The 24,611-nt window shown below is 47.0% G+C and overlaps 1 protein-coding gene across 1 annotated transcript; it reads right to left on the reverse strand.

Annotated features, from left to right (window-relative positions):
- Positions 1-976: 976 nt before the first annotated feature.
- On the reverse strand, positions 977-20,079 carry PAX9 (paired box 9). Its single transcript, XM_084521702.1, has 4 exons — positions 19,865-20,079; positions 18,342-18,968; positions 16,011-16,150; positions 977-1,570 (listed from the first exon to the last, which is right to left on the reverse strand). Exons 1-4 carry the CDS (start codon positions 19,866-19,868, stop codon positions 1,316-1,318), a joined length of 1,026 nt encoding a protein of 341 aa, XP_084377828.1. The 5' UTR covers positions 19,869-20,079; the 3' UTR covers positions 977-1,315.
- Positions 20,080-24,611: the final 4,532 nt, after the last annotated feature.

Below are 24,611 nucleotides of genomic sequence, written 5' to 3' on the forward strand. Positions count from 1 at the left end.
AGTACTTGCCACTGGATACAGAAATCTAGAAAGGGAACTTGTTAATATTAAATAATATCTGTGTTTGTAGCACCACCACCATTATACCTACAAGGGAAAAAAAATGATTCAGAACAACATTGTAAATTTCACCAGGAGCCATATTTTACAATCATTAAAGCAGAAATTAAAGACAACTTCTTAAATTAAAAAAAAAAAAAAAAAAAAAAAAAAAAAAAAAAAAACAAACATAATCTTGGGGCCAAAAATGCTGAACACAAGTGAGCTGACAATGACAGTATGATTCTGTTTCACAGTGGTTTTGCTAACTTACATGGCTTTGTAAGCATCCTTGCACGTTTCACACTAACAGCATTTTTTTCTCTTCAGAATTCAGTTTTGTTCAGATATTTTCCACCCATTTCTGTTTCTGTACTTAACATGGATGTGGTATTTCGTGAACATGGGAGGCTGGGTGCAACTGGGGAGTGTTTATTGACTGGATTTTTGCCTTTGAATCTTCTGCTAAAGAAATAACTGTATTTCATAAGATGCTGAAGCCTCACACAAAAACATGATGAAAAAAACTTACCTAAACTTCATCACCTGAGGCTATCACCCCACCACACAAAGACACAGAAAATAGCTAGAAAGTCACCTTTTTAACTTCCAAGAAAGAAAGAAAAAAAAAAAAAAAAAAAAAAAGTAAATGTACTGGGAAGTGAAAACAAATGCTGTCAAAAGCCTATATTTACAAATGGATAAAAGTACTAATGTATTACTGCCACTGATGACGAAATGCCAGAAGAATCTGAGAGCTGCACATTGCCTTGGTTCTATATTTGATTACCAAAACTCAACAAAACAACAAAAAATGTGATCTCTTAATAGCAGTGGATTGCATAACCTCATCAATAAGGAGGTTTGTTCTCTAGAGACAGGTCTTTGGCAAATACCTTCTATTTAGCCACCATTGCTGATTTGAGGCATAGCAGAATTTCCTGTGATGATTTTTCTTTATTGATTTCTACACAAATCTTAATAACAATTGCACATTTAACAAGTCTGTGGTGATTAAGAATAAATACGTGTGGTTTGACCAGAGAACAGTCAGACAAGTTTCCACGAGCCCTTTGAGGGACACAAGATCTTTACTCGGAGAGTGCAAGGACATCAGCACACTCCCCTCTGTTTGTGGTGTTGCCTTCAACTCTTTCAATCCCAAAAGTCCAATGGGATGCAAGTCAGGAGGAGAAATGCCCGGTACCGCCAGCACGAGGAGAGCAGTCCATGAGCCAGGCGCTGGGGACGCTCGTCCTGGACACCAGCTCCTGCATCAGAGAGCAGAGGCTGTGACTGAGTGGCTGCCTTCCCTGGCTGTCTGCATGCCCTTGAAAGCCAGTGAGGTGGGGAGGTCGCAGCTGTGCGGGGAGAGTGGCGTGCCTCCGGCATGCTGCCAGCCGTGGCCCGCCATGTAGCCGGAGGGGGCCGCGCTGTATGTCATGTACGGTGAGACTTGGGCTGGTGTGGCATAAGGAGGCATGGCTGGTGCAGACACGAAACTGCCGACAGCTGGAAGGCCGTTGGGTGCCTGAAAGGAAAGGGAGAAATGTTTCTAAGGGAGTAAGACAGTTTAGATATAAGGGAGAAATTCTTCACAGTGAGGGTGGTGAGGCACTGGCACAGGCTGCCCATAGAAGCTGTGGATGCCCCATCCCTGTAGGTGTTCAAGGCCAGGCTGGATGGGGCTTTCAGCACCTGGTCTGGTGGGAGGTGTCCCTGCCCATGGCAGGGGGGTTGAAGTTAGATGCTCTTTAAGGGTTTCTTCCAACCCAAACCATTCCGAGTCTATGATTCTAAGACAAAACCTATCTGCAATAAAAGAAGCTGCTGAGGCTTTTGTACAAGAACCATGACTGGTGATGCCCATGTGACAGCAGCCGAGAGCCACCCACCATCATTCCTCTGAATTTCTGTGATGCTGAGGCCCCTTTGTGCTTTGCTTGTAAGACCAGCTTCCCTGCATCAGCCCCGCACACCCCTCACAGGAACCCAGCCATGGCCATGACCAGCTGCTTACACTTAGGGAACACATACAAAAAGCAAGGCAAGAACTACTGAGCCTTATTCTGTGTTACTATTATGGTTTAATTGTTACGTAGTCCTGTGTAGAGCTAGGAGTGGGACTCGATGATCCTTGTGGGTCCCTTCCAACTCTGGATATTCAATGATTGTATGAAGGTAGCCTCCTCGTAAGCCTACCTGCCTTCCACCAGCAATGCCAGGGACTCCTTAAGCCCATGGTTGCGTCTCCTGGTGATGTTCAAGAGCTAGTGCTGTATCTATTTGTGATGGACCCATCCTGGCACCTCACCTGCCCCAGCCCCAAAAGGCTCAGCCCTGAGCTGCAGCAGGCAGGCGTGGGCATGGATCCCGGCACAACGTTCCCCGGAGCGGAAAGGTAACAAGCAGCTGGGGGGATGGGAACATCTGAAACTCTTTGGTAACTGTTTGCTCAGAGCATGAGTCAGAATTGTAGTATTATTACTGATGATGTCTTTTAAAATCTGTTTTCTAGGTATCTGGATATACCCTTGCAAAGGTTCTTTGCCCACAGCTTCTCCAGGTTTCAATAAGGCTTCTGTGCACAAAGCAATTACAGGGCTGGGTCCTTTCCTGCAAGCTATTTTCCTAGGTCCTCCCTAGGCTAGGGAGAAGGGTTTCTATTTAAATAAAGAAGGGAGAGTCCTTCAGTCTACCAGGGTAGGATTTCACAATGAATGACTCCTTATTTAAATTTAAAAAAAAAAAAAAAAAAAATCAGTGGTTTATTTCACACCCTATAAATGTTTCTTCAGCAGAACGGGAACAAAACAGGATCATTTATCTTGCTTAGGTTTTAATTTGTATACTGTTTATGTTTTAGGATTTCTGGTGGTATCTTTTTCCCAGAAAGATTTTCTATCTGGGTATGAAAGAGCAAGTATCAATTCAGTAAATCATGTCGTGTCTGCCAATTTTGCAGAGATTTAATCACCTGGTAAAACTGGACCTAATCCGGACAGTGCAGAGTTGAGAAATTAAACAGACTTTTGTTCCTGCTAAAACTTCATTCAATGTTAACGTTTCGCTTATCAATCTGTCTAGATTGCACCTGCCTAAATTTCCAGTATTTATCTCCATAAACAATGCTGGCCTAGTTTCAGGTTTGTTTTTCCTACCAGTGTAACTCAGTTCCACTGACTGGACTGTCCTCTCATTGCCACTTGGGAAAACAAGCAGTAATCCTGCTGGAGTCAATATAAATGTGTACACCAATCTAAAACAGCAGGAGACAGTGAGGGGATTTCAGCCATAAGCTTCAAATAGGGATATTAATTAGTACAAAACATACAGCTGCAGCAGCAGCAACATAATTGTCATTCCAAATACATAAACACTTTGTTGAGGCTGAACTTGCCTTATTCTTTTGAAAATCCAAATATGTGACCTGACCTTCAACTCCAATTACACATCCCCTACTGTGTCTCAGAATTACACTTTAGCCTTGGTTGTAAGCATCAGTGTTTGCAACAATACTAATTAATACAAACCCTTAAATAATTGCACTGTAAATTAGTACACTTCTTAAATCACGTGGAAAATTATTTCACTGAATTTACCAGAAAGTAAAAAGTGCAACAGGTCCTATATAGCAGCTGTTCTCTAAGCTCCCTGACTCTTCTGTTGTGCAAATGCTTTTCAGCAGCATATGAAACAAGAAAAGAGCACCTCTCTATTTTTTCTGACAGCAACAAAAAACTTTTCACAGGGGCAGTAGAGCCATTAGAGGTGGGTTGTAGCGCTGGGATATCAAGACCCACAACCTAGAGCGATACTGCAGGGAGAAGTACAGAAACCCTGACAGAGGGATGGAAAAAGACCTGGGGCAAGTCCCTGGGGAGTCTCATAGCCGGTGCAGCAGCACAGGACAGCCAAACCTCCAGCCCCTGAGGCTCAGAAGAGGTTGTTTGGACTCTGTAATGCCACCCTGCTCCTCCAGGCTTGCCCACTTCCAAGCAGGTTGGTGCCAAGCAGTGGGCTCAAGGATGAAAGCCCTGTTTTAAGTAGGATTCCTCAGCACAAATGGTCATGTCCTTTGGTTGTGCCTTTGCAAGAATTCCCCCTAGGCTACAGAGAAGTCATATGTCCCTCCAGCTTCCTGCATTGTGGCTGCTCTCCTCTATCACAGGTGGCTCTGGGAAAAGTCAGGCTCCTCATTTGCCATGGAGAAGAGAAATGCTTCCCATATGCTATACAGACTGCTGTGCTATAGGATGCTCTCCAAACACTGGCGCTTCCTCCTAAAACTCTTTAGAAAAGGCAGATGCTCTAACAGCACCTCATCAGAGGAAAAATAAGTGCTTAGGCTATGACTGCATCCTTCAAAGCTGTGTGCAGTGCTGACTTATGCTGAGTTGAAATACCACTTGATGCAATCGCTTTGCCAAGCATCTCTATCACAGGCCAAGTGTGTATGGGTAGTGCCATCAGTGAGAAAGACAACTTTTTGTCCTCAAAAAATGAATTTCTGTTATGTCCAACCCTAAACTGCCTCCAGACAAATATATATATATATAGAGAGAGAGAGAGAGAGAGACAGAAAGAGAGAGAAAGATGGTGACTATGTCTACATGTGTAAATAAAATAGACCAGCGCCAACTCTCTGGTCAGAGTTGTGTCACACAATACCTGTCTCTACAGTTCACTTTCCTTCTGCCTAAAACTGGAAGGTCTTGTACACACAGCCTGCTGGGAAGGGTCCCTGGGCTGTGCCCTGCCAGACCCCATGCTGAGGGGCATGCTTTTCTTAAATCACAGCTGTGATAACTGATGTTTTCATGGCATCTAACTGTTTGGAATCTGAGGAAGATCTTGCCCTAAAACCAGAGGCCAAAACATGGAGACACTTGCGACCTCCAGTTGTGACCTGCCAGAAGCCACCAACACTTGAAAGCTATTGTCTCTGCCTCGCTGAATAAAAGAATCACTCTGATTTTATTTCCAGGGTTACAAAGCTTTACTGCTCAAAGACATGAAGATATGAATGCCAATCGATGTCTCAAGGAAAACAGGCAGCACTGGGGTGGGTAAGGACTGGCCCAGCACAGAGCATGGTTCTGCTCCAGCAGATGTTTGAGCTCTCCTGGCAAAGCAGACAGAGGCTTATTCTAGTCCAAATGTAAAACTGAGGGGCTGGAGAAAACCTCACCTTGCATGACTTAAAACTGTGCTACTAAAATAAATAAATAAATAAATTCATCTCTGACTTTCATCATTGAAGGACTTGGTACAATAATTTTAACCACAGTGGTCTTTGCTTCTAAACAGCTTTAGATACAACGTGTAGGTTATCAGGAGGGTTGAATCTTGTCTGTCAATCTGGCACTTTTTACAAACACGACATTCGCTTAAAATAAATGGAGGGGATTAAGTTCCACAAGCCTGTATATACTGGATGAATAATTCATCCTGCAGTATTTCAATCAGAGGAAATGAACACCAAAATCTAAACATTCATAATTAGGAGTGCGAAAACCCCATTGTGATTATGAATTTTTAAAACCCTTAGAACTTGTTTTAAATGCAGAGCTTCTTGAACCTTGTTTTTAAGTTTTATAAACATTTTTTTTCCTTAATTTAAACCATTGCCTTTCAAGGGAAACAATTTAAAAAGCAAGCAAACAAACAAACATGTAGTTCTAACTGATGGAGAACCTCTGCTGTGGGAATGATTAGGGTTCCTATTTGCAGTACTTTACTGCCTGGCTTCTACAAAGACCAGAGGGAAATATTTGCTCTGCATTGCTGCCTCTACTGATGTTTTGAAGTAACTGACGGAGTAAGTATTTCCAAATTTTAGAGCTGCGTTCTCAACCTACAACACGTGACCTCCAAATGATTTGTAAATTCAGTCAAACATGTTCTCACAAAGATACCTGCATAACAACTGTCAGATCAGGATCACAAGTTCAGTCTCGTGCTGTTCTACTGCGTTACTGCTGATATGCGCCAGTGCAAGTCAAAGGAATATCCAAGACACAATAAAAAGCCAAAGCAACTTAAAGTGACATTTTATGTGATATAAAATGATGATGCTGAAGCAAATGACTGTGTGCATTTTCACCAGTGAAGGAGTTGACTCAGTAGTTTTAACCCAAGGACTTTTACTTTTAGACACTCTAGATACAATACATTGTTTTCAGTGTGATTGGATTTGGGATATAAAGGGGTGGGTAGCTGAAAAGCAAGTCTAGACCCAAGCCTGCTTGGGATTGTCTTTGGAACAAATAATTTCCACCAGCTGTTTAGATTCCTAAAAGTCAGAACCTGAGATAGACCCCCACAACTCAATTTCTGTTAAGAAGGTTATGCTGGTGTAACTTGCCATACAGTTTCAGACTCCTCTCCTGTATTTTAGGAGACAGGATATAAACTTTCTTCACAAACGTCCTAAACAAGCCATGCCAGACAAGCAATGTGACTTTTTTTGTCTGCCTTGGCTATGTTAACACCAAAGAAAACACAAGCTAGATTCCACTTTCACGTATAAATTCAAATTCTATATAGATATATCTATATTTTATATCTCTCTGTAACTGAGTGACATCATTTTGTTTCATCCCTTGTCTGCTTTTCATTCTCTGCATTTTGCTTGCTAGATATGTTCTATGAACATCCAAATTAGATCATCTCCCTGTGATCCTTTCACAAGTAGGAAATCTTTCGTAAGATGACCCAGAGTCACTTAATTTTCCTCAGAAACAGCATTCCAAATTGTAAACTTGCATTTCGGTTAGCTATTATTAATAGCAATCATGTGAATGACCTCATTCCAAGTTTACATGAATACAAACGTGAGGTGGATGCCACCTCGGTTTTATAGTCTAACTCCACAGTAAGCGTTCAAAAGAATGTAAATGATTCTTCTTATTTTAAAGTAATTGTTTCCAATGATTTGAGTCATCTGCCCATTGTAATGCAATTGCTACAATATTGTTTTACAGAGATAGTTTTCTATATTGACTAAGTGTATGTTTTGTGGAAGTATTCAAAACACTTACGAAAAGAAAAAAAAAGCGTTTCTGGAGAAACAACTTTGGCTTCAAGACCAAGCTAGCTAATTTGACAGCCCTAATGAGCTTGGACAGTGAGTCAGACCAAGCTCCCCTGCAGGAACCAGCAGCAGTTCTGCCTGTGTCACAGAGGAACACACCTCTGGTGAGTTAGGCTGCTGCTTCATACGTATTTCCTAACTCTAACTCTGCCTTGGATGGAAGGAACCCTCCCTGTCATTGGATCAGCAAGCTCAGCGATTGCCTTTATCCTCCAGCCCAGGGCCTTTCCCCGAGAGCAAATGAAACAGATCTCTGGAGGCATCAACACAGCGCTACTGAAAGCAGCAGCTCCCCCACAAAATGGAGAGCTGGCAGCAGCTTAACTACAGCAGCACTACCAGAGCTCCACAAACAGATGCTCTCTTGCTGCTCATTTTTCAAAACGAAAAGCTTAAACAATTTCTGGAAACACCAAATGTTCTCTGAATGTCCTGAAAACACACGACAGGGTAGCTACTGGAGGAATCATTTTTTCCACAGCAAAGGAAAAGCATAGCATGGAACTGAGCTGAATATCTAGTCCTTCAATCAGAAGAGCAAATTGCCTAAAAACCCAGAGGATATCTAATGTTCGTAGTGACGTGCACATAATCAGTCAAAACAGTTACAACAACAAAACTAGGAGCAATCAAATGCAAACTACAAACATAAAGGAAGCAAACCTGCTAAATCTCCCTTTTTAATTGGAGGTTAAATATGATTTATAAATCAAACCAACAGATAGGATCCCAGGGGAAGAGTAAACAAATTTTCCAAGTAAAACATCAGCAGCAGGCACGTAATGGAAATCTCATTTCAGAAAACAGCATTACCTAAAGATATAAGTAATACACCTAAGTTTCTTTTAAGCTTTTAAAATAACTTTAAAAATAGAATAGTAGAATGACATTTAAAAATATTTTGGTACAGATTGTAGTTACCTAAATTAGAATTAAATGCTGAAGTTACTATTCAGTACTTCAATGGGAAAAATGACATGATCCTACAAACACTCATCATCATCCCCCTGAAATTAACATGCTCACACAGGTAAGTCACAGTAACCTAAAGAATAAGGGCTACAGAAATGAGCAGTGAACAAATTTATCCAATTCATGATAACTTTTCATTCAGAATCTAATTTAAAAAAAATAATAATAAAATTGCTAAGATGGCAGAGTACATGTGATAACTTAGTCAGAGCTGATTCCGCAAACCACAGTTTAGGGACATTTTCTAATACTGAAAATTTTTCCAAAAATCTTTTCATAGCTTTTATTTCATAGCATTTATTAAACTGTATCCATATTCTTATATGAATTAACTTTTTTTATTTTACATGCTCCCACTTCCATTTTCTGATAATGCCGCTGTAAGCAGAAGAGACTAGAATGGACTCTGAAAAGTGAAAACATTTTCATCAAATAATTGTGATGTCCAAAATACCCTTGAATAGATGGGGGAACATTTTGTAGGTAGGATATTACTTTGAAATATATGCCCTAATTTTCAATAAAGATTGGGCAGAGGTAACACACTGGAATTGAGGAGCTTTTAACATAACACATGGGCAAGATGTTTACAGTCAGTCTGTCACTCCACTGAGCTGGGTTGATTCCCAGAAGTCTGGGCTTTGAAAAATAGGAAGAAAACTTTCAAGGATGGGGAGTTACAGGATCCCTCTTTCACTGTAAGTTGTATGCTGATATTCTATTTGAAGGCACAATTAAAACAGAGTTATATGCATGCTTAAGTGCTTTAAGATTGCAAACATAATTAGTTATCCAATCCTACATCATCTCTCTTACATTGATGCTTTTTTCTTTACAACTATTTTTCTGATTACTAAATTCAATAGTCCTTGCATTACACTGTACCACATGAGCAAATCACACTACTTCCTTCTAAAATAAAACTTCATTCCCTTAATAATGAGCAGATCCTATTCCCTGCATTTAATGTGCTTTTTTATTAACTTAAAGTTGTTTCCTTTACTTGTAGGCAAACCCAGCTGCACTGAATAACACAGAAATCAGATAGGATCAATTGAGTGTTTTAACTATATTTGCGACATGCATCAAAATCACTCTTAATTATATTTTCTTATCAAATTTTAAATCTCAGCCTCTTCGGGGAAATAAAAACCCACTTTTGGAAATATAACTTGAATTTACACACTATCACTGATCCTTTCCTAAAGGAGCCAGGGGCATTTTACATCTTTTCCAAAACAAACTACAACAGAAGAAAAAAAAAATACTCTTTCACAAAGACTTAAACAGATAAAAACAACCTGAGGAATCCACTACAAAAACAGCAGAGGGAAGAAGAGGCAGGAGAAAAAAACACGAGACAAAGCAGACTGAGGGAAACCTGAGTGCGAGGGAGAAGTGGGAGCAAGCGTTTTAGATGCTTCTTCAGAAGAGGTGGTTTTTCACAGTGAAGTGATTTCTACCTCATACGGCACACTGGGCACACACTACAATGCCTGCCTAAAATGTCTCCCAAAAGCAGAGTATTATGCAAGGGTTGTATGTTCACCGAATGGTTTCCATTCCAGTTTAGGAAGGACGATGTAAGTGGAAGTCACTGCCTTTTCAATGAAAGTGTTGGCTCTTGGATTGCCTTCTGGTATTTAGCAAACCTCACAATTGAGCTACCTCAAACTAATGTGAAAAAAAAAAAAAATCTATTTGCTCTGAGTACAAAGCTCAATTGCAATAACGAAGACACAACTTTAGCCTCCCATAGACACATATACTGTGCTTACTAGGACAAAAGAAAAGCTCAGGAAAAACCATGCCGTGTGAACAAACTCCCCTGAGTAGGAACTAGGAACAGATTCCCATAGTTTTAGAACAGATTTGCACAACAATTCCCCCCTGGTATTTTGGCAAAAATACGGAGTCGGGCAGGGCAACTATGGACATTAAACAAGCAAATACAATGAAAAGAATAAACATTTGTTCTTTCTACAATGATGTACTAAACTATGATTTTTTAGCAAAAAGCTCCACAAAAAAAAAAAAAAAATGCCTTCTGTATATAATATAATTAACAATTTGTTGTAATTTAAATAAAGGGTATACGTATTTAAATATTGGGTTATTTAAGGTTATTTAAGGTTGAGGCTGTGAGGTTGGCAGAAGGAGATGTTACAGACACAGAGACATCAGAGAGCTTCGTTCTAGCTGGACCTTGGGTAAATATGGGAACAAACAGGACACATCCCCATTTTGTCCTCTTTAAGGAGAGGCAAAACTGCACTCCCTTTGTCTAACAAATCTCTGATGCTGTAGAGGCCATTACTGGGAAGCTATCAAGTTAAGGAAGGTGAAATCACAGCCCATCAATCATTGAATGACCATCATCATTGTGATTAGGCAAACAGGCAATCCCTAACAAATGATCAATTGCCACAACAGATAATTTCAAACACACTGTACAGTCTTTATCTACTTTCCACTCTCCTGCAAGTACCAGAAGACTGAAGAGATGAAATTCTATCTGGTCCCCTTGTCCCAACACTCTGCTCCTTTGCTGAGTGAGGGATCTCCCACCTCTTGCTTTCCAGTCCATGGTCCTGTTTGTCACAGCAGAGCTCCTGGCTGCTTGGGGCCCTTTGAGCAGAGGGTGCTCAGCGTGCAATTTGAGTGTCATTACACCATTCACTCACCTCTCTGACTTTCTTTATTAGTTTCATCCGGGTGGAGTGCCCTGAAGCCATGTGGGTTGGTGGACAGGGCACTGTGTTTTGGCCGTGGAAGCAGGTGGCCAGTAAGAGGCAGGTCTCACAAATGGGGTTCGAATGGGGTGCCATCCAGATCACCTGGGAAGGAATCGGGTGCATGTAGTGGGATCAGCTCATCCCCCTCACCCACAACATGCATTGACATGGATGCCTAGACCTCAAGCAAGCCACCTTAAGTGACAATATTTTAATAATAGGCACTGGTCTGGAGACAATAAGACAGAACCTGAGTCTCCAAGACAAGGTGAGAACCCTTGCACTAGACAGGAACTCTGCTTACAATTCTCGGTCATACATCAGGGAAGCTAATATTTCCCTCTCCTTAATACCAGCCCCTTCCCTGGGTATGGGTTGGGAGCAGGGAGTCTAGACCTTTATCCTTATGGATTTTACACTTATCCATAATAGGAGTCCAAATCTCTGAATCCTGAGTTAGAAAATAAGATGCCAAACAAGCAATCTGCAAATGAAATTTTGCAATAAATAATCTGTGTAGAACGGTCATGTAACTGGCCATAACATTTAAAGTTAGTGTCATCTTGCTCCCAAAGAAGTAATTATATGCCACAGGTTCTAAGTAGTGTAAATAAAAACAATTACAAATGCTTTGGCCACTACATATATAGTTCATTGTTCATCTACAGTCAAAGATCAGGAAAATAAAATAAATATTTACATTGCCTATACTTTCTATGTAAATAGTTGTCCAGAATTGCACCCACAATTATTTTCAATCGCTTGCCCTAAAATGGAGCTTTCTTTTTTATGCTGCAAGCACATGGAGCTCATGATCGCCTAATCAGAACACAACTGAAGAACAAGAGGCACTATCCCAGCAAGCTGAAAAGTCAAGGCAGTAACAGCTGAGGAAGTTTTGCTGAGGCAGTTTTGCTGAGGCAGAGGTGAAGGGGTTGCTACTTGGGGTCTGCCCAGTATGTCAGAGGAAGATGTCACCTGAGGCACGTTCACAAACCCCTTTTAATTAAGACGAGTGTTTTCAGCAACTCCAGTAGGTTTGGTTTTGGGCCTCCTAACAGCTCAGCCTTTCCATAAGCAAGCTTGCAACAACCACTTGCTCTTAGATCCCAGTTACAAACATATTTCTGTTAATGAGTATCAGCTCCCTTTGGCAATGTGCACATCTACTTCCTGCAAGGCACACAAAAAAAATAATTCTGAGAAAAAATATTTCCAAAGCCATTTGCTTCTCGACAAATTGTACAGGCATATGCCAGATCTTCTGTATTTTCATACATGTGCAAGTACAAACTGCAGTTCTTTCACTTTACATGTCCCTGAGGTTAGTCCAAAAAGTCACAAGTACAAGATGGCCGAAAACTGCATTTTAAATATGATACATACGTATTAAATAGTGTCATTTCAAATGCAGGGTACAAACGGCTTTGAATTCCAGTGATTTCAGCTGATATTTGTTTTTCAAATGCACCCATTAGTATAAGCTGCTTAATGCATAAAATGCTCAGAATATTCATTCTTTGTGTTAATAATATAATTACCCATGAAAGCCTTCCCCCCAACACCACACTGAATGGGCCTCTCAGTATAAATAGTGGAATGTAACTGAGCTCTGTATGAAACATGTATGACCTAAAACTGTCAAGCTCTCAGAAAAATCTATTTTCCTTTTTTTTTTCTCTGATTCACAGTTGCTCTGTTTGCAACGCTGTATGACAAGAGAAATGTGTAGCAGTATTGCAGTGGGAAAATGTAATGCGGTTACTTACAATGAAATGACAATTTGGGCATCAGGTAATTAAAATTGAAAAGAAGCTTTACAAGGCATTGCTGTGACTTCCTGTGCAGTTTTTGGTACAGAATGACAGACTGCCAGGCAGAGCTCTCAAAATCCCCAAGCCCAAATACCAAACAACATTGCAAACAAAGGCCCAGCGACACCAGGAAATTAATAACACTTAACGTGAAAAATGTTCTACATTCAGTTCAGTTTCATGTTAAACGAGTGTGACTACATATTGCTGAGGCAAAAATTTAAAGCCTTCCTGCCTCTTTTGCGCAATCCTTTCCCAGACCGAATTGCCACTGGCATGTGGGGCAGGGGAGGAAAAGCAGCCATTTGAGCTGGTTTTTGAGATCAGCCCTGGCTGACAAGTGTGGGAGTTCAATGGGAGCTCTGCCTGAACAAAAGGCTACAGGATCCCATGTGTTGAAACAAGCGTTTCACTTAGAAGAAGGGTGCAAATGTATATGGTTTAAAAGTACAGAACATTTTGTTCTTCGGGCTCAATTTTTCTAGTCTTGCTCATGCAGAGGGAATTTCCAGGGGCCTTCTTGAGAGGTAAAATATCTTCCATGATTAAGGCTGGAGGAGCAAGTCCTTCACCCATCTAGCAGCTATGGAGCTGCTTGCAAGCTGTGGGCAGGTGAATCTGTCTTGAATGCTGCAGATGCTTAAAATTTATAGCTGATATTAGTTAGAAACAGCAGAATTCCCTACAGGTCCCACAGAATCCTTCATTAATGTGCTTTCAGAGCACATTCCCTCTGCTCCTGTTGTGTAACTGGAAAGCCTAAGTAAAACACACTCTCTCGATTCCCTGCTGCTCTACTCCTGCTGTAGTCTCCGCTGAGTTTGGTTATACAGATATAAAGCTGGAGTAAGTATTACAGACCAGCCACTTCTCTTCTCCAGGGGAAATCCGCTGTCTGCCTTCTTAAGACACAGTATTCACAATGAGCTTTGTACAGAGGAGATGAGGAAAATAACATTTACCCTGAAGTCCAAAGGCACAGCCTATTTCACTGTAATCCTTCTGGCATGTAAATTATCGCTATGGCTTCTCCATTTTCCACCACTCCAGCTACCTGTTTGCTGGATCTGTATAAATGAACCAATGTTCTCTCCTTCCCTCTGCTCATCTATTTACATACGAAGCAGTACACGTTGTGAAAGACTATGGAAAGATCCAAGGACGTGTATTTGGCAAGACTTAACTGTAACAGAACATCACCCCAGGTTCCCTGTGCTTCAGTGAACAGACAGCTAAGTCAGTTCTACATGTAGCAAGAATTTGGTTCATAAATTTCACTTTGCACCTTGTCGGAACACATCTTTTGTCAAAAAAATAAGAAAGCAAAAACTGAAAAAAATCACATTTTCACATCCTTAATTGGCATTAATTTTCTTTGAATACATTCTCTAGTAAGCAAATCTGAATACTAAGTGAATAGATTGGTGTATAGTTCACAAATTTCCAAAATCTATTAATACGTATTGTTTGTGGGGGAAATCTCCTTTTTATCTTCTTTAATGAGCATAACTTAGAAAATGACCTTTTCGATAAATGCTTTGTTGTTTGTATGCCCTTCAAAACTCTTTGGACAATGTATTTTGATAAATGAATTCCACTTTATTAATAGAAATTTGCTCCATTTTTAGATAGTGAATATGTTTAAATTACATTTATCAGGCAATCTTTCAGATTGAACAGAACTTTAAAGCAAAACTGGTATTGACAATAGAATAGTGATATATTACCAAGATGAAAGCATAAATATTGAAAGAGTGAAAAAAAGATAAAAAATAGTTTCCAACACTGAAATAGTTTCCAGCACTGAAAATAACCTAATTTACACGATATTGTTCCTCAACGTGCCTGTTGAGATAAATGAGATTCCAAAGGTTTATAATCTATGAACCACTTTCTGTAACTATTTCAGTACAATCATTCATTTGGAAGTGAATGGCCCAGACTGGTGCTTAAGACAAAAAAGCCACAGTACAGCCATCCTCAACAGAATAATGGCAAGGTATTTCCACAATTTTTAGCAAGATTCCTAACAAATTATTCTGATTTGTTTTTGTTGTTGCTTTTAAAGAAGATTGTGGAAGAGTGAATATTAACGTTAATTCTAAATCTAATTCTAGTTTTAACTGCACAGTCATGGCTGGAGTGCAGTGCATATTATATGAAATACGCAATGAACAAAATAATAATGGGATAATAGAAAAACATAATACAAAGCAAGTATAACGCATTAATAGCAGAATATTGTTTGTAAGGCAGAATATATAAAAGTGATTGTTCATCTTTGTGGCCTACGATATGTCCAACTCTGCCTCCTTCACCTCACTGCAAGTATTCATGCACTTTGGACTCAACAATGTGAAAGGGTCTGATTCAGCTACTCTCAGCACCAAACAGGAGATACAAAAACCTCCTCAACGTGGAGTCCGAAACCAGGCACAGAACTCAGCAAATATGTCCAAAGCCTCTGTCCTTGAATAGTGGCATGCTAAGTGGAGATCACAGTTTTTCCTCGAATTCATTACAGCTATAACAAATGAATTGCAGGGAAGGCAACGTTTCTGAGAAACCTGTGTTACATTTTGAAATGTTTCCATCGGATGGAAAAAGTTTTTTTTTTTATGTTTTTTTTTTTTCTTTCTTTTTTAAAGCCTGTGCTTTCCCAACTAGCAACAGTTGAGTCTTTTATAGCTTTTCTCCTGGCATGAGATTTGATTAGCAAGTACAAGGATTTAGACAGAGATTTGTTAAGTCACAGTTATATTGTGTTGCAATTAAAATGTAGGAAATTCGCAGTCTACTTAAGCGGTTAAAAATGCTTAATGTAGGAAGCAATTACACCTCATTTTCGAATTATTCCCCTGCCTACCGAGCGCAGCGGCCAGTACAGCGCGGCCACCAGGGCGGCGGTGGGCAGCGCCCTGGGACGCCCCCGGCTTTACCTGGCCTGGGGGCGGCTCGGCACGGCGCGGCGGGGGGCAGAAACCCCGGGGGCGGCGCGGCCGGGGCCGGTCGCGGCGGGGACCGGTGCGCGGCGATTCTCGGGTGTCTACTCGGCGGGTTGGGCCAGGCGGCCGCTGCACAACCCGGGAGAGAGGCGGGCCGGGGTCTCCCGAGATGGGGGCTGGCGGCCGCCTGTTCTGGGGGAGGCAGCGGAGGCTGCAGCGAGGCTCTTTCCCGACGTCGCCCCTCCGTGCGGAGTTTTTGGCTCACGACCCAAAAAAACAAGCAGCCGCCCAGCGAATGCCGACACCGGCCTGACACCGGGAGCGGCAGCCCCGGGAAGGGGCCGCAGCCCCGGAGCCGAGCTCAGAGGCCCGGAGCATCACCCCCGCCCGGCCGCCCCTCTCTCTTTACCTGGCTGTACTTGGCCTCCTGCTCCAGGGAGCTCTTCTCCAGCCCGTTCACGGTGTGCTGGGCGGCGGGGGGGAAGCTGTTTCGGCCCAGGCTGCTCCATTCCTCCACCTTGGGGCTGGGGTAAGACGAGGTGTCACTCACTGCGGGAAACACGGAGGGAAGAGGGGATTAGAGGCAGGGGCTGCTTGCTGCGGGCAAACCCCGGCCCCGCTCCCCGGGGGGGGCAGAGCTAAGGGGAGGCCTAAGAGGTGCCCCCTGCACCGTGCTGGGTCTTCCGGCTGCCCCTGGAGGGGGGAATACCGGAGGAGCAGGCGGGCGGGGGGGCGGTGATGTCCCCCGCTCCCCCTGGTGCAGTTGATGGAAGAGCATCCGCGGCCAAGGCCAGAGCTGGCTCGTCCCCGTGTCGCTGCGCGGGTCCCCGCCTGGGGTCTCCAGGAATAATTTGTCCCGTATGTGTGTGAGCGTGTCCGAGGGCAAAGCGTCTCCCCTGGTAGAGAAGTAACCCCAACGCGGCTGCCCAGAGCACCAGGCTCTAAACAAGGTTGGGACCAAACCCAAGAAAACAAAGCAAATAACCAAGCAAAACGCACAGACGATAATAATAAATAAATAATAATGATAAATAAATAATAATAATAATAAAGACAAGAAAAAAATGAAGCAAAGGGAAGAAAGAAGACAAAGGGAGAAAAGCCCTGTCCTTTATGCACATCAGCCGCCGCACGGAAATACGGGGCACGGCCGGGAGCCTGGGCGGGGGGGGGAGAGGATGGGGGTCACGGCCCCTCCAAGCCCCGCAGGAGGGTGCAGGGCTGCGGGCCGCCGTGAGAGCAGGCGTCCGTGCCCCAGCACCCCGCTCGGCCCCGCGCCGAGGCCGGGGAAAAGGCACAAATCTGAAGTTGTCTTAAGAAATTGAGCTCTCTCGGTGAGCGCCCTTTTCTGCTGATCTCACACTTTCCCATGAATAGGGGCTTCCTTTCCGTGTCAGCAAGGTCAGTTTATCCTATAAATCAAGGGCGAGCAGCCCCCATCTGCGGCATCGGCTGCTCAGCAGCCCCAGGTCGGTGCCGGGTAGGGAGGGGGGGAGAGTTTACACCGCAGAAAGATGTGTGCAGCTCCGAGGTCTGAGAGAGACGGGGGAGATGCCGAGACACCCGGCAGTACCGTCAGAGGCCTGCCTGCCAATGTGGTGTTAATAAAAGAGGAACTCACTAAAAATCTCCAGTTCTCATGTGATTGTAATGTTCTCGTTTTCTTTAATGTTCATTGCCAACACTACCTCTCCCTAGCACAGAGCAGAGGTTGCCAGGCGTGTATTTTTAAAGCCGACTCGGAAACATATTTGTTTGTGCCGGCGCGGTCTGAGGATAACAGTGTACCGTGAAGCAAAGGGCGAAGAAGGGCAAAAATTCGTATGTCTGTATAAATAAAACATACTTATGTGAGTATGTATTGCTTGGAAAAAACGCCAGCTTTCGGGGGAAAGAATAATTATTCTGCAATACATAAAGGATCACTTTGCATTTGAAGTGCTGCTGGAACCGGACGACTGCCTTTAAAAACGCAATGAAAACAAAAATCACCCCCCTACCCCCCCGCTAATTGGGAGGGAAGAGTGGGACACAGAGATCGCTGTAGGCAAAGGTTATTTTAGACTGTTGTTTTAACCACATTCACTGTTAGTTCACTGGCAGAGACCGGAGTGGAAAAAATGTCCCTTTCTCTGCGGCAAAGCGTAGCGAGCAGCTGGGAGACATGACACAGTTTCCAGCCGGAGAAGCAAAAAGAAGGTGGAAGGGATACAATGAGCAAATCTTCGGGGTTTCGTTTTCCTGGACCACCGCTTCGAAGGAAAATACAGCATCAGAATTAAAGCAATTAGGTGACATTTGAACTTCCTGCCCGAGCAAATTTGGCCTGATTGCGAAAACTAGAGAAAATGGACTGCTCGCTAACGCCAAGGCGGCGCCTGCGACCCGAGGGAGGCTGCGAGCCCCGTCCCAACGGGGACCGGGAACCACGCGGGCCCCGGGGCCGCCGCACCCCGGGGCCGTTCCCCAAAGCCGAAGTCGACACTTTTCGGGTCACAACGCCACCGGTGACGGCCGGTATTTCCCGTTCACTAGTTCGTCCGCGGCACCCACCCGGACCTCCGACGCGCCCCGGTCACAGGGCACGGCCCCCGGTAAGTTCGGTGCCCAGCTCGGGGCTGGGGAAAACGCAAGAGGCTTCCCGAGGCAAGCCGCGAAAACGCTTTCCGAGCCTCGGAGGGGACGGGGAACGGAGTCTCCGGCCCTGCCCCGCTGTGGCCCCGCGTCCCCCCCTCCTCACCTTGGTCTGTGATGGAGCGGATCCCCAGGATATCCGTCACCGAGTGGGACGACGGCCACGTCCGGGGCATGGCCATGGTGCTGGGAATCGCGGGCACCCCGGGAGGGGTGGGCACCTTGGCTCCCGCAGCGGCGATGGGGCTGGGGTAGGAGTAGATGTGGTTGTAGGGCAGAGCGGGCTGTGGGGGCGGCTGGTGCTGCTTGTAGGAGTCGTAGTGACTCTGCTGAGACAGGTTCCCGATTTTGTTCCGGAGGATGCGGCTGATGGAGCTGACAGACGGCACGTTGTACTTGTCACACACGCCATCGGCCAGCAGGCGATCCCGGATCTCCCAGGCGAAGATGCCCGGATCCCTTTGTTTGTAGGTCCGGATATGTTTTACCACCGTGGGGGTGGTGACCCGAGGCTTGCTGCCTCCGATAGCCCCCGGTAGGATGGAGCCGGTCTCGTTGTAGCGAGCCAGGATTTTGCTGACACAGCCGTGGGAAACGCGGAGCTGCCGGCTAATGTCACACGGTCTGATACCCAGTTGCGCCAGTTCCACAATCCGGAGCCTGATGGCATTAGGCAGGGGTCTCCCGTTGACAAACACCCCACCGAGCTGGTTCACTTCCCCGAAGGCAGGTTCTGCAAGCAAACACACAAACACACCCGTCGGACACGGCCAATGGTTCTGAAGGGGGCGTCTGAACGACTCGTCACCAGAAGGCAGTTGTCACAGCTCGGGGACCCCCCGGACACACCACTCACGCTGCTTTCAAATAGCAGAATATCCCCGAAATTAAAAAGAAAAACATATAATAAAAGAAAGAAAAAAAAATAAAAAAAAAAAAGGAGAAGGCAGGACAAAAGTGGAAGAAAAGAAACGAAAGAAAGAAAAGCCGTGGCAACAAATGTCACATTTCTCCGGACCGTGCATCACGCATATTCTGAAAAAGCACATTCCAGAGACGAAAAGTCGCCTCAATAAGCAAGTCAGCTTTATTGCCACAGGAAGATGAACGTGAAAAAAAAAAAAAAAAGAAAAGAAAAGAAAAATAAAAACATTTTCAAAGCCGTGGGGGAGGGGGAGGAAGGAAAAGTAGTTGAGGAAATTCTTTTAAATCTTGGGAGAGGCGAGGGCAACTCGGTGCTTCTGAAAGCCTGGTCGCGACGAACATTTTAAACCTTATTTCTGGTGCTGTTAGCGCCTCTCTCTTAACAGCACAATTACACGAGGCTGTAAAATAAACGTGCTAAAATGTTAACTGCTCAGATCGGTGTCAGGAATAATATACAACGTGCCACAGGCTCCAGCCATCCACTCGCCTGCGATCCTGCCTCGCACTCGCCTAATAACATTAATAATAAACCGAGCAGTCATTAGCTTTCTCTTTTCCCTGCTCCTGACCCTCGGCGCGTTCTTACAACTTGTAGGAACACGAGCAAAGTCAATAAGGGAGCTGCGGCGGCACATGACGGCGCACGGGTGCTCCCTCTCTCTTGACAGCACTTGAACCCTCCTGCAGCTTCCAGCCACTTACCCATTCCTCTGAGCAGGACACCTCTGAGGCTGCCCTAAATCCCGAGTGGAGCCCTAAGCCCCGAGGCGTTCTGCCGGCCTCCCGCGCTGCCGGCCGCCCTAGCCCACCGGGCTCTCTGCTTTCCAGCGCCGAGGCGGCAGGGGCGCGAGGAAAAAGGGCCACAAGGCAATCTGCTTCCCGGCGAGAGAGCCTTGACTTGTGCATTTCAACCTCAGGGCAACGTGGGCAGGGCTGGGCTGGGCAGGGCGCCGCAGCCCATCACTCACCCGAGCCCGCCCCCGGGGGCGGCCCGGCGGCCCAGCCGCCCTCCCAGTGGCCAGGGGAGATGACAGACAGCACGGGCCTGGCGGCCCTTCCGCTCCCTTTCGCAGGCGTGCTCGGCACCTGGCTCCCCAGTACAATAGAAATGCCTATTTAATACCTGCCTGGCGGTAAGTTGCACGCCAAGTGCAATTAATGCTGGGGCGGTGCTGAGCGGGGCTGGCGCTGTGGTAGGGCAGCACCCTGCCAGGGGACGGGGGCGGGCGGGCAGCCCCGAGGGGACGGGAGCCGTCGGGGGGCCGCGCCGTGCCGTGCCGTGCCGTGTCGGGCAGGGCACAGCGCCGGGCTCCCAGCCCCGCGGCACCGCGGCTGCTGCCGGCCCGGCCTTGCCCCCTCCGCTGAAAGCCGTCGGGGCAGCCGGGGGGATCCTCCCCAGCCCGCTGCCGGGAAAGAAAGGTGTGCCGAAACCGACGAGGGGCTCCCGCGTTTGCTCGCAGACACGGGAGAGGTGTTCTTTGTTTTTAGCCCCCTTGCAATAAAGCTCTTTTTAACTAACGAATGGTTCACGGGTGGTGCAGGAGACGGTAGCGAGCGGCGACGGGCAGGTTATTGCTGGGGGAAACCGCAACGAGGTCGGGACATCGGCTGCAGCATCTCCTCTGCCTGAGGAGACGGGCAGGGGGCTCCCAGCCACCGGGGCTGCTCTTCCCCGGCCGCCAGAGCCCCCCGCGGGTTTCGTTTTAGTCCCGGTACTAAATGTGGCGCTGGGTTTAACTCTAAAACGTCAGCCTCTTGCCGCTGATTTCGACTTTATCAAAGACACTGCGACATATTAACAGTTAAAAGAAAAACAGACAAAGCTGGTAGGAATTAAAGTACGTGTGGGTCACGGCGTGTTTGTGTATGTGGAAGATGTGTTTGGTTTGGCACTAGGTGTGCGGATCCCGATCTGTGAGCTCGTGTGTGTGCCTCTCATATACAACACACGTACATCGCGTTACACGCAGAAATCACGGGCTTCCCACCTCCAACCACAAATTTATCTTTTTTTTTTTTTTTTGAGATTTGTTGTTTGTTTGTTTTAATAGACTCGCGAAGATCCAGGCTCTATAAATGAAATAAAACATTAAATGAAATAATACGGTCACCGCGGCGCACGAAAAATCAGCGAGTTAAATATGGATTTGATGTCGCTGGTGTGTATGAACACTGTATAAATATTAAGTGAAATATTTGTAAGAGATGTTTTATTAAAATCTAATTAACTGAGCTAGATTTCAGATTCATATCACAGTGAAAGTGTCCAATGAGGAATAGTGAGGATGTTACAGGAGATCATCCAGAAATTAATGGCACGTTGCAGGCACTTTTGGGTGGAAAGAAGGCGGTAGGGGTTCCTCAGCATTTATCTAATTGATCGCAATATCGGCGGATACCTCTGCTTACTCCGCAGAAGTTCAAAACCAACCGTTTTCTCTAGTAATTGTGTTTATTTCTGAAACGTGAGCTACAAATACAGCATATCACACTTGTAAATTGCGGTGCTTCCGAAACCTAAATCAAATCACCTCTAGCAAAGGTTTTCCCCCCGCACAGACACATGCGCGCAAATGCCGTCGTTAGAAAGCAGTGCTCGCAGGCGATAGTCGCAGGCATTTGCTAAAGCCTTCTCAGCAAGTCCTCGGCGTCGTGAGCTGCCCTATTCGCACATCCTATAAAAGTATCCCATTCGGATATTTTGAAGGCAGGAGGTATTGAATTAGTGAGAGCCGGATCCAGCAGCTAATTCAGTTCATTCTGCAATTAAACAAAGGAGGGGAGCGTGTGTTCATCAACTGCCGACCTGCTCCGGGAGCATGCTTCTCGCCGACACGGAGCGGAGCCCGGCATGCCTGCCCTCCCCGCAGCCGCTGCTCCCCGCCCGGCCGAGCCGTGCCCAGCTCCCGCTGCACCGGCACCGGCACCGGCCCCGCGGGCTCCCCAGTGCACGGCCCCTGCCTTGCCGCCGCTCCAGCCCGGTCTAAGCGACCTGTGGCCGGGGATGAGCTCCGGGAGCACGGCTGGTGCAAGCCCGGCCCTGCCACTCCGGGGCTGGAGGAGCCGCTCGGCGCCCCCGGAGCTCTCCCCCTGGGTCGCTGTGATGCTCGGACGTGACCCTGCGCTGCTCTCTCACGCTGCCAGGGCAGTTTCTCTCTCCATCTGTGACTATTGTGTTCACAACTGCGTCCTTTCCCCCCCCCCCCCACTCCCGCGGGGTGTCCTCCAACCTGTCTGTTCCCCCTCCTTCCCTCTCCCACCCTTCCACCCCGCCTCTGATCTCCTGGCTATTTGGTTTCTTTCCCTTTCTCAATGTGTGTTCCTGATGTGGTCCTGTCGGAAAAGCTCGTTTACTCTGCTCGGGTCTCCAGTGGTTTAAGGATAATGTTTATCAGAAGTGAACGTGCTCAACTTGTTTCCATTCAACTGCTGAGTGTGGGCTGAAATACCAAAGGTCACATCTACAGTGAGTCGGTAGAGGGCAGGGGGAGCCGAGAGGAGTATGAAAACATTGTAATATACAACAGCCTGTTGATCGCTGGTGACCTGCCTGGCAAAAAGATTAATTTTTTTTTTTTCAGGTAGGAAATAATCGAAGAATTGAAGGGGAAAGGAGGCAAGGAGAGGAGGGCGGGGGGGCGCAGGGCCGGGCGGGGGGGGCGCCCCAGGCAGAGCACGCGTGGCGGGGCATGGGGCTTGCCCCGAGGTGGGCGCTCCGTGGGGTGCCCCGGCGGTGCAAAGCAATGTGGGGGGATGGAAGGAGACCCCGACCGGGGAGAGCTGAGACCCGGCTTCCCCGCCGCGGCCCCTGCTTCCTCATGCAGAAGAGAGGGAGCGAGCCAGGCCCCAGCTACCGGGAGCCCCCGGCCCCCATTTGGGCAGAGCCAGGGTGGACAGCCCCGCTTCCACGCAGGGGAGCCCCAAGGTCGCTGGAAGTGACCCTCTTCCCGCTCTTGGCACCCCGGGGCCCGGAAGGCGGAGGGCTCAGGGCTGGGGGGCTCGGCCGAGCCCTCGGGGGGTGATCCCCGGAGTCCCTCCCGTAAGCGGCATCAGCTCGCCCCTCCGGCCGGGCTCTGGTCCCAGGGTGGCCTCGCTCGGGGCTAGGGGAGCTCACCTCGGCGTGGGCAGCTCCCGTGCCCCCCCGCCGGCTGCAGGGAAGGCCCGTCCTCCATGAAGGCCTTCTGGAGGGCCTCGGTGTGATTGAGTGCCTTGCCGGTCTCCAGCTTCCTCCGCTCTCCCACTGTGGGAAGAAATCAGCCAAATAAAACGGGACACCCCTACAGCCCGTCTTTGAAGCTGCAGATTGTTAATGATTTTTTTTGGAAGGGAGCTAACCCTTCTCCCTCCACGAGAGGAGGCAGCTACTGAGGAGCTGTTAGGGCAGAGGGACATTCTTGCTGCAGCGCATTTTATAAGTAGAAAAAGAAAAACGAGACCCTTCCCGAGGAGCAAGTCGGGTGGAAGGATTTCTCGAGCCGCTGTGGGGAAGGTGTGGATCCTATGTGGTGGGGTTTAGAGCCTCACGGACGTGGCACGGCTGTCGCAGAGGCTGTTGCAGGCTGTTGTTGTCCTGCCTTGCCCTCAGCCCCTGCCATGCGGTGGGGCAGAGAAATCCCCGCGGGAGCGACAGGGGCAGTTTGGAGAGCAAAGGGCGTCTTGGAATGGGGACAACGCGGGAGGGTGTCAGAGAGGGGTCTGGACATCTGGGAAAGCCAGACCATGGACAAGTGGGACTGAGGCAGGTGGAGGGGCAGAGACACCTCCGGGCCCTGTCAAGGAGGGGCTGCTCTACCTGCGCACACAGTGCTCGGAGGAGGGAGCGCACGGAGAGGACAGCAAAGCCTCCAGAGACCATCACAAGCCCCAGGGAGAAGGGGAGGAGAGAGCTGTGCCTCCCCGCCGGAGCTGACCCATCCCGCAGTGAAGGTGCTGCGTGGTGTAGAAAGAGGCAAGAGCCACGGGACGTACGTTTTGCACGGAGCCATTTCTCCACGCGGGAGAACAAAATCCCGCAGGATCTGTAGGCATCACTCTCATTTTCCGCGGGTGGCAGCTCAGCACCCCCACAGAAGGGGGCGCGGGGGGCTCGGTGACCCCCGTCCGCGCCCCCTCCGCCCTCGCCGTCTACCGAGCGGCTCTCAGGTGCTTGTCCTCCGTAAACTGGGACAAAAGCGCTTCCAAAACGTCCCTGGTGGATGCTGGCTGGGGAAGCCGCCCGGAGAATGAATCCAGGCACCGCCGCCCCCCCGCAGCCCCGAGCCCTTTAGCGACCCCCGGCTGCTCCCCTTCTACAGGGGTGGGCCTGGCTTTCCACTTGTTCTGCGCTGTCCGGGGAAAAACTGTTGGGTGGGAATGTGGTTGGGCCACATGTTGCCGATCTTTCCTTGGCAGACATCGCCTCTCTCCTGTTACTGCTGACCGCTGCCTTCTTTTATCTCGCTACAAAACA

The sequence above is a fragment of the Aythya ferina genome (genome assembly GCF_964211825.1).
Source record: "Aythya ferina genome assembly, chromosome: 5".
Taxonomy (NCBI): domain Eukaryota; kingdom Metazoa; phylum Chordata; class Aves; order Anseriformes; family Anatidae; genus Aythya; species Aythya ferina.

What these genes read in the sequence shown, in the direction of transcription:
- PAX9 (XM_084521702.1), bottom strand. An exon ending in CCGCTCCATCACAGACCAAG is followed by an intron (nt 16,151 to 18,341) that starts GTGAGGAGGGGG and finishes TGTTTCCCGCAG; the next exon opens with TGAGTGACACCTCGTCTTAC. An exon ending in AGGAGGCCAAGTACAGCCAG is followed by an intron (nt 1,571 to 16,010) that starts GTAAAGAGAGAG and finishes CTTTCCTTTCAG; the next exon opens with GCACCCAACGGCCTTCCAGC.